This window comes from Coturnix japonica, chromosome 27 (assembly GCF_054131305.1).
Source record: "Coturnix japonica strain WE chromosome 27, WE-NBRP24, whole genome shotgun sequence".
Taxonomy (NCBI): domain Eukaryota; kingdom Metazoa; phylum Chordata; class Aves; order Galliformes; family Phasianidae; genus Coturnix; species Coturnix japonica.
Window position 1 is genome coordinate 42,617 of NC_140689.1, and position 8,923 is coordinate 51,539.

The window sequence follows — 8,923 nt, forward strand, 5'->3', positions numbered from 1 at the left end:
TGGGGGTGTTTGGAGTAAAGGGGGGGGGGGAAAGGGGGACAGCGACCCTATGGGGTTGTTTGGAGTATAAGCGGGGGGGGGGGAAAGGGGACTGCGACCCTATGGGGTTGTATGGAGTAAAGGGGGGGGGAAAGGGGGATGGCGACCCTATGGGGTTGTTTGGAGTATAAGAGGGGGGGAAGGCGGACCGCGGCCCTATGGGGTTGTATGGAGTATAAGGGCGGGGGGGAAGAGGGACCCGTGACCCTATGGGGTTGTATGGAGTATAAGGGGGGGGGGGTAGATGAGGACCACCCTTGTGCCATCACCAAAGACCACCCCCCTTCTCCTCCCCCCCCCCCCCCGGCGGGGCTGGCGGCAGTCGCTGTACAGAGCTTGTAGTTTTCATATCGCAGAGGGTTCGTTCGGTTCGTTTTGGGGGTTGTTTTTTTTATTATTAATTAATTATTATTATTAATTAATTATTCCTTTTTTTTTTGTCGCTGTTGTTGTTGTCGGCGGTTGGACAGAAATGGGGGGTTCCGTAATAAAAGGAGAATCGGAGCCGGGTTTGCGGGGTCTCCTTCAATGCGGATAGAGAAGGGGGGGGGGGGGGGCAATGAATCCCTGAGGGTCCCAGCACGGAACCCATAGGGACCCCCGGGGGGGGGGGGAAAGGAGGGGGGGGATCCGTCCTAACAGCCACGGGAAGGAGCGGAGCAGCAGAGCCCCCCCCACCCCCCCCCCGTCATTTGGGCTCCGGGGATTAATGTGTTTAATCTGAATTAATTTTCCCCTTCTCCTTGTTATTAACCCGAGGGGGGGGGATGGGGGGTAGGGGATGGGGGGGGGGAATGGAAGGGGGGGAGAATGGAAGGGGGGGAAAGAAGGGAGGGGGATGGAGGGGATAGAGGGGGGGGAAGGAGGGGGGGGGTGGAAGTGGAGGGGATGGAGGGGGGGATGGAGGGGGGGGATGGAGGGGAGGGTAGAGGGGGAGAGGATGGGAGGGGGGAATGGGGGATGGAGGGGATGGGATGAAGGGGGGGGTGGAGGGGGGGGATAGAGGTGGGGGAAGGAGGGGGGGTGGAAGTGGAGGGGATGGAGGGGGGGATGGAGGGGGATGGAAAGGGGGGGTGGAGGGGGGGGTTGGAGGGGAGGGGATGGGGTAGAGTGGGGGGATGGGGGGGTGATGGAGGGGATGAAGGAGGGGGGTGGAGGGGAGGAGGATGGGGAAGGGATATAGGGGGGGATGGGGGAGGATAGAGGGGGGGGACGGAGGGTGGGGATGGAAAGGGGGGTGGAGGGGAGGGGATGGGGGAGGGTATGGAGCGGGGGGAGGTGGGGATGGGGTAGAGGGGAGGGGATGGGGGGGGACAGGGATGGGAAGGGAGGGAATGGGATGGGATGGGGTGGGATGGGATGGGATGGGATGGGATGGATGGGATGGGATGGGATGGGATGGGATGGGATGGGATGGGATATTATGGGATGGGATGGGATGGGATGGGATGGGATGGGATGGGATGGGATGGATGGGATGGGATATTATGGGATGGGATGGGATGGGATGGGATGGGATGGGATGGATGGGATGGGATATTATGGGATGGGATGGGATGGGATGGATGGGATGGGATGGGATGGGATGGGATGGGATGGGATGGGATGGGATGGGATGGATGGGATATTATGGGATGGGATGGGATGGGATGGGATGGGATGGGATGGGATGGGATGGGATGGGATGGGATGGGATGGGATGGGATGGGATGGGATGGTTGGAGCTTTGGCCGTCCCCCACCCGCCCCCGCTCCCAGGCCGAGCCCTCGCTCCATTCGCTCTCTCCACCAATCACAAGCCACGCTCCCGCCCTCTCCTCTTTCCTATTGGCTCAGCTTCCTTGGGCCCATCCTCATACGATCGAGCTGTCCAATCAGAGCAAGCACCATGTGCTCCCTGGCACCGCCTCCTCTACGCGCGCGGAGCACGCTGGGAGTTGTGGTCCGGAGGGGGCGTTTCCTCATGGCGGCGATTCGGGTTGTGAACTACGATTCCCAGAGTGCACCGCGCGGCGCAGGGCGGGGAGAACGGGAAGGTCGCGGGGTGATAAAGCGGCGCTGAGACGGAACCGGAGCGGGACGGAATCGGGACCATTATGAGCGTGAATGGGGCGAACCGGGCCCAGAAGGAACGGGAGGAGTTTGTGGGGTTCTTCCCACAGGTTGTGAGGGATCTGACCGAGGAGGAGATACGGGACCGGGACGTGGGAGATGCAGTGGGGCGGCTGAAGGAGGTGAGAGATACGGGATCAGTGGGACATGGGGGGTATTGGGACCGATAGGTGTTGGGGTCAATAGGTATTGGGGTCGATAGGTATTGGGGTCAATAGGTGTTGGGGTCGATAGGTATTGGGATCAATAGGTATTGGGAATGGGGGGTATTGGGGTCGATAGGTATTGGGGTCAATAGGTATTGGGGTCAATAGGTATTGGGATCAATAGGTATTGGGGTCGATAGGTATTGGGACCGGGGGGTATTGGGATCAATAGGTACTGGGGTCAATAGGTACTGGGATCAATGGGTATTGGGATCAATAGGTATTGGGATCAATAGGTATTAGGATCGATAAGTATTGGGGTCAATAGGTGTTGGGGTCAATAGGTGTTGGGGTCAATAGGTGTTGGGGTCAATAGGTGTTGGGGTCAGTAGGTATTGGGATCAATAGGTGTTGGGGTCAATAGGTGTTGGGGTCAATGGGTATTGGGGTCAATATTGGGGTCAATAGGTGTTGGGGTCAATAGGTGTTGGGGTCAATGGGTATTGGGGTCAATATTGGGGTCAATAGGTGTTGGGATCAATAGGTGTTGGGGTCAATAGGTGTTGGGGTCGATAGGTATTGGGGTCGATAGGTATTGGGGTCGATAGGTATTGGGATCAATGGGTATTGGGGTCAATAGGTACTGGGATCAATAGGTATTGGGATCAATGGGTATTGGGATCAATGGGTATTGGGATCAGTAGGTATTGGGGTCAGTAGGTACTGGGGTCAATGGGTATTGGGATCAATGGGTATTGGGATCAATAGGTATTGGGAACAGGGGGTGTTGGGGTCAATAGGTGTTGGGGTCAATAGGTGTTGGGGTCAATAGGTGTTGGGGTCAGTAGGTGTTGGGATCGATAGGTATTGGGATCGATAGGTATTGGGATCGATAGGTATTGGGATCGATAGGTATTGGGGTCAATAGGTATTGGGATCGATAGGTATCGGGGTCAATAGGTATTGGGATCGATAGGTATTGGGATCGATAGGTATTGGGATCAATAGGTATTGGGATCAATAGGTATTGGGGTCAATAGGTATTGGGGTCAATAGGTATTGGGATCAATAGGTATTGGGGTCGATAGGTATTGGGGTCGATAGGTGTTGGGATCGATAGGTACTGGGGTCGATAGGTACTGGGGTCGATAGGTACTGGGGTCGATAGGTATTGGGATCGATAGGTATTGGGGTCAATAGGTATTGGGGTCAATAGGTATTGGGACCAGTGGGACATGGTGGGTATTGGGACTGGGGGGTATTGGGGTCAATAGGTATTGGGACCGGGGGGTCGATAGGTATTGGAATTGATAGGTATTGGGGTCAATAGGTATTGGGATCAATAGGTATTGGGATCAATGGGTATTGGGATCAATGGGTATTGGGATCAATGGGTATTGGGATCAATGGGTATTGGGGTCGATAGGTATTGGGATCAATGGGTATTGGGATCAATGGGTATTGGGATCAATGGGTATTGGGATCAATGGGTATTGGGGTCGATAGGTATTGGGGTCGATAGTTATTGGGGTCGATAGGTATTGGGATCAATGGGTATTGGGATCAATGGGTATTGGGATCAGTAGGTGTTGGAGTCAATAGGTATTGGGATCAGTAGGTACTGGTACCAGTGGGACATGGTGGGTACTGGGATCACTGGGTACCGGGCCTGCTGTGCCCTGGGAGCTGCAGGTATTGGGACCAGTGGGTACTGGGACCGGTGGGACATGGTGGGTACTGGGATCGCTGGGTACCAGGAGCTGCAGGTATTGCCCCCCCTTTTACAGGTGCTGCAGTACAACGTACCTGGTGGGAAGCTGAACCGTGGGCTGACGGTGGTGGCCGCGTTCCGGGAGCTGTCGGGGCAGAATGACGCTGACAGCCTGCGCTGTGCCATGGCCGTGGGCTGGTGCATTGAGTTGGTGAGTGCTCAGCCGAGGGCTGCGCTGCAGGTTGGGGTTGTAATGGGGTCCCTGTGGACCCCCCCCCCCCTCATGCACCTCTCTCAGTTCCAGGCCTTCTTCTTGGTGGCTGATGATATCATGGATCAGTCCCTGACGCGGCGGGGGCAGCTGTGCTGGTATAAGAAGGTGGGAGCAATGGGGGCTGCCGTCAACCTGGGGCTGGGGGCTGCCATAAACCTGGGGTTAGGGGCTGCCATAAACCTGGGGTTAGGGGCTGCCTTCTGTCTGAGGTTGGGGGCTGCCCTCTATCTGGGGTTGGGGGCTGCCCTCTATCTGGGGTTGGGGTCTGCCCTCTACCTGGGGCTGGGGGCTGCTCTTTACCTGGGGCTGGGGGCTGCCCTCTACCTGGGGCTGGGGGCTGCTCTTTACCTGGGGTTAGGGGCTGCCATCAGCCTGGCGTTGGGGGCTGCCATCAATCTGGGGTTGGGGACTACCATCAATCTGGGGTTGGGGGCTGCCCTCTACCTGGGGCTGGGGGCTGCCCTCTACCTGGGGCTGGGGGCTGCCCTCTATCTGGGGTTGGGGGCTGCCTTCTATCTGGGGTTGGGGGCTGCTCTTTACCTGGGGCTGGGGACTGCTCTTTACCTGGGGCTGGGGGCTGCCCTCTACCTGGGGTTGGGGGCTGCCCTCTATCTGGGGTTGGGGGCTGCTCTTTACCTGGGGTTAGGGGCTGCCATCAGCCTGGGGTTGGGGGCTGCCCTCTACCTGGGGCTGGGGACTGCTCTTTATCTGGGGTTGGGAGCTGCCCTCTATCTGGGGCTGGGGGCTGTCATCAACCTGGGGCTGGGGGCTGCCTTCTACCTGGGGTTGGGGGCTGTCATCAACCTGGGGTTTGGGGCTGCTCTTTACCTGGGGTTGGGGGCTGCCCTCTATCTGGGGCTGGGGGCTGCCTTCTACCTGGGGTTGGGGGCTGCAGGGTGGGCTGCACTATGACCACTTCATGCCCCCCCCCCATGCAGGAGGGGATCGGTTTGGATGCCATCAACGACGCCTTCCTCCTCGAGTCCTCTGTATATAGAATGTTAAAGAAGTACTGCGGGCAGCAGCCGTATTATGTGCATTTACTGGAGCTCTTCCTGCAGGTGAGACCCCCCCTGGACCCCCCCCACAGCTTTAATCTCTGGCTTCTCAAGTCCATGAGCATCCAACCCCCCCCCCCAGGGGTCCTTCCTCCACGTGTGGGAGGAGCTGAGATTGGGCTGGAAATGGAGGTTTTTGAGTGTTTTCATCCTTAAATCCTCCTCCTTCAGACCGGCTACCAGACGGAGCTGGGGCAGATGCTGGATCTCATCACAGCTCCCATCTCCAAAGTGGATTTGAGCCTCTTCACTGAGGAGAGGTAAAGAAACCAAAGGGAGACGGCTCTGATCACTGTCCCTTGTAACCTCATTCACTGCCAGGACCTGGGGGTGTACAGAGGGAGATGCTGCCCCCCTCCCTGCTGTGCTGAGCAGCACTCAGAGCCTTTTACACCCCACCATAGGTACAAAGCCATTGTGAAATACAAGACGGCCTTCTATTCCTTCTACCTACCTGTAGCTGCTGCCATGTATATGGTGAGTCCTGCAGGAAGGGGCTGGGCTGCTACACAACATCAAGGCATTAAAAACACACAGATACTAAAAGCTTTTTGCTTCCTCCCCCCCTGTTTTAAGGCTGGGATTGACAGTAAAGAAGAACACGAGAATGCCAAAGCCATCTTGCTGGAGATGGGGGAATACTTCCAGATCCAGGTAGGAGCCCCCCCCCCCCCCCAATTCCATATTGCCCCTCTGTCACACAGCAGTTGTGGGGCCGACCTTCCCATCCCTGTGCAGGATGATTACCTGGATTGCTTTGGGGACCCGGAGCTGACGGGGAAGGTGGGCACCGACATCCAGGACAACAAATGCAGCTGGTTGGTGGTTCAATGCCTGCAGCGCGTCACGCCGGAGCAGCGGCAGCTCCTGGAGGTACAACAACCCCATAGAATAGAATAGACATAGAATGGCCTGGGTTGAAAGGGACCCCAATGCTCATCCCATTCCAACCCCCTGCTGTGTGCAGGGTCACCACCAGGCTGCCCAGAGCCACATCCAGCCTGGCCTTGAATGGCTGCAGGGATGGGGCATCCACAGCCTCCTTGGGCAACATGTTCCAATGCATCACCAACATCTTAAGGTCCAACCTAAACCTCCCCTTAGTTTAAGACCACCCCCCCTTGCCCTATAGCAGCCCACCCTCACAAACAGCCGTTCCCCTTCCAGTTTATTTGCTCCCCTCAAATACTGGATGCCCACAATGAGGTCCTCATCCCTCTGACCATCTCAGTGCCCCCCTCTGGACCTGCTCCATGAGCTCCACATCCTTCCCATGCTGTGTGCCCCAGGCCTGGCTGCAGAACCACAAATGGAGCCTGATGAGCTGAATAGAGGGGGCCAATCACCTCCTTCTCCCTGCAGACCCCCATGTCTGCAGAGGGATCTCCCCCCAGTCCATACAACCACCTGGGCTGGCCATTATTGCACCTACATCACGCAGGGCTGCAGCAGCCCCACGCAGCCCCTCCATCTCTGTGCCTGCAGGAGAACTACGGCCGTAAGGAGCCCGAGAAGGTGGCAAAAGTGAAGGAGCTCTATGAGAGCGTGGGGATGAGGGCCGCGTTCCAGCAGTACGAGGAGAGCAGCTACCGGCGCCTGCAGGAGCTGATCGACAAGCGCTCAAACCGCCTCCCAAAGGAGATTTTCCTCGGCCTGGCACGGAAGATCTATAAGCGCCAGAAATGAGCGGGGTCGGGCCAGCAATGGGGCTCAGAGCTCCGCGTTGGGTTGGGTTGGGATGGGTTGGGTTGCATTGGGTTGAGTTGAATTGGCTTTACAGCCCCGGTCCCCCCAGTGCTTCCTCCTCCCGTTGGGTTGAGTTGGATTGGGTTGAGTTGCATTGGGTTGGGTTGGTTGGCTTTGCAGCCCCTGACCCCCCGGTGATTCCTCCTCTCATTGGGTTGGGTTGGGATGGGTTGGGTTGCACTGGGTTAGGTTCAGTTGGGTTGGCTTTGCAGCCCCGGTCCTCCCGGTGCTTCCTCCTCCCGTTGGGTTGGGTTGGGTTGCATTGGGTTGAGTTGGGTTGGCTTTGCAGCTCCGGTCCTTCCTCCTCCCATTGGGTTGAGTTGGGTTGGGTTGGGATGACTATGTAGCCCCAGTCCCCCCTAGTCCTTCCTCCTCCTGTTGGATTGGGTTGAGTTGCACTGGGTTGGGTTGTGTTGGCTTTACAGCCCCGGTCCCCCCGGTGCTTCCTCCTCCTGTTGGATTGGGTTGAGTTGCACTGGGTTGGGTTGTGTTGGCTTTACAGCTTCAGTCCTTCCTCCTCCCGTTGGGTTGAGTTGAGTTGGATTGGGTTGAGTTGGGTTGGGTTGCATTGGGTTGGGTTGGGTTGGCTTTGCAGCCCCTGACCCCCCGGTGATTCCTCCTCCCATTGGGTTGGGTTGGGTTGCACTGGGTTGGGTTCAGTTGGGTTGGCTTTGCAGCTCCGGTCCTTCCTCCTCCCATTGGGTTGAGTTGAGTTGGGTTGGGTTGGGATGGCTATGTAGTCCCAGTCCCCCCGGTCCTTCCTCCTCCTGTTGGATTGGGTTGAGTTGCACTGGGTTGGGTTGTGTTGGCTTTACAGCCCCGGTCCCCCCGGTGCTTCCTCCTCCCGTTGGGTTGGGCTGGGTTGAGTTGGGTTGAGTTGGGTTGACTTTGCAGCTTCAGTCCTTCCTCCTCCCGTTGGGTTGAGTTGAGTTGGATTGGGTTGAGTTGGGTTGGGTTGCATTGGGTTGGGTTCAGTTGGGTTGGCTTTGCAGCCCCTGACCCCCCAGTGATTCTTCCTCCCATTGGGTTGGGTTGGGTTGCACTGGGTTGGGTTCAGTTGGGTTGGCTTTGCAGCTCTGGTCCTTCTTCCTCCCATTGGGTTAAGTTGAGTTGGGTTGGGTTGGGATGGCTATGTAGTCTCGGTCCCCCGGTCCTTCCTCCTCCCGTTGGATTGGGTTGAGTTGCATTGGGTTGGGTTGGGATGGCTTTGCAGCCCCGGTCCCCCCGGTGCTTCCTCCTCCCGTTGGGTTGGGTTGATTTGGGTTGGGTTGGCTTTGCAGCTCCAGTCCTTCCTCCTCCCATTGGGTTGAATTGGGTTGGGTTGGCAGCCCCGGGGTTGGGTTGGGTTGTGTTGGCTTTGCAGCCCCGGTCCTCCCGGTGCTTCCTCGTCCCGTTATCACGGTTCGGGTGCCTCATTTTGATGCCATGTGTCAATAAACGTAATTTATTGCCGTGCTGCTTCTTCTGGTCGAGACGATGCGGCGCTGAGGGCGGATCTCTCCCCATCCCCCCCCTCCTTCTCCATCCAACCCTCCCTCCTTCCCCCCCCCCACGTTGGGGGCTGCGCTCAGTGGGGCGGGCGGTTCGGGGCGGCCCCTCCCCGCCGCATTCAGCGACCGGAGCCGCCGCAGCGCGGAGCGGTGAGCGGGGCTGGGGGGGGGGAGGAGGATGGGAAGGGGGGGTTTGGGTTCCCCTGCGGGTTCCAGGGCTGCGGTGGTCTCATGGCCCGGCTTTATAAGGGGTGAGGGGGGGCTTGTCCTAATGATGGGGTCCCGTGAGGACACGAGCCGCCCGGAGCGCTGCGCTGCAGCATCGTGATGCTCGGAGCAATGCGGCAC

The 8,923-nt window shown here is 58.0% G+C and overlaps 1 protein-coding gene across 1 annotated transcript; it reads left to right on the forward strand.

Annotated features, from left to right (window-relative positions):
- The first annotated feature begins 2,114 nt into the window (after window positions 1-2,114).
- On the forward strand, window positions 2,115-8,540 carry FDPS (farnesyl diphosphate synthase). The gene is made up of 9 exons (XM_085524545.1): window positions 2,115-2,272; window positions 4,084-4,218; window positions 4,306-4,386; window positions 5,220-5,342; window positions 5,511-5,599; window positions 5,744-5,816; window positions 5,916-5,993; window positions 6,078-6,212; window positions 6,825-8,540. The coding sequence occupies exons 1-9, from the start codon at window positions 2,135-2,137 to the stop codon at window positions 7,023-7,025; spliced, it is 1,053 nt and encodes a 350-aa protein (XP_085380671.1). The 5' UTR covers window positions 2,115-2,134; the 3' UTR covers window positions 7,026-8,540.
- Window positions 8,541-8,923: the final 383 nt, after the last annotated feature.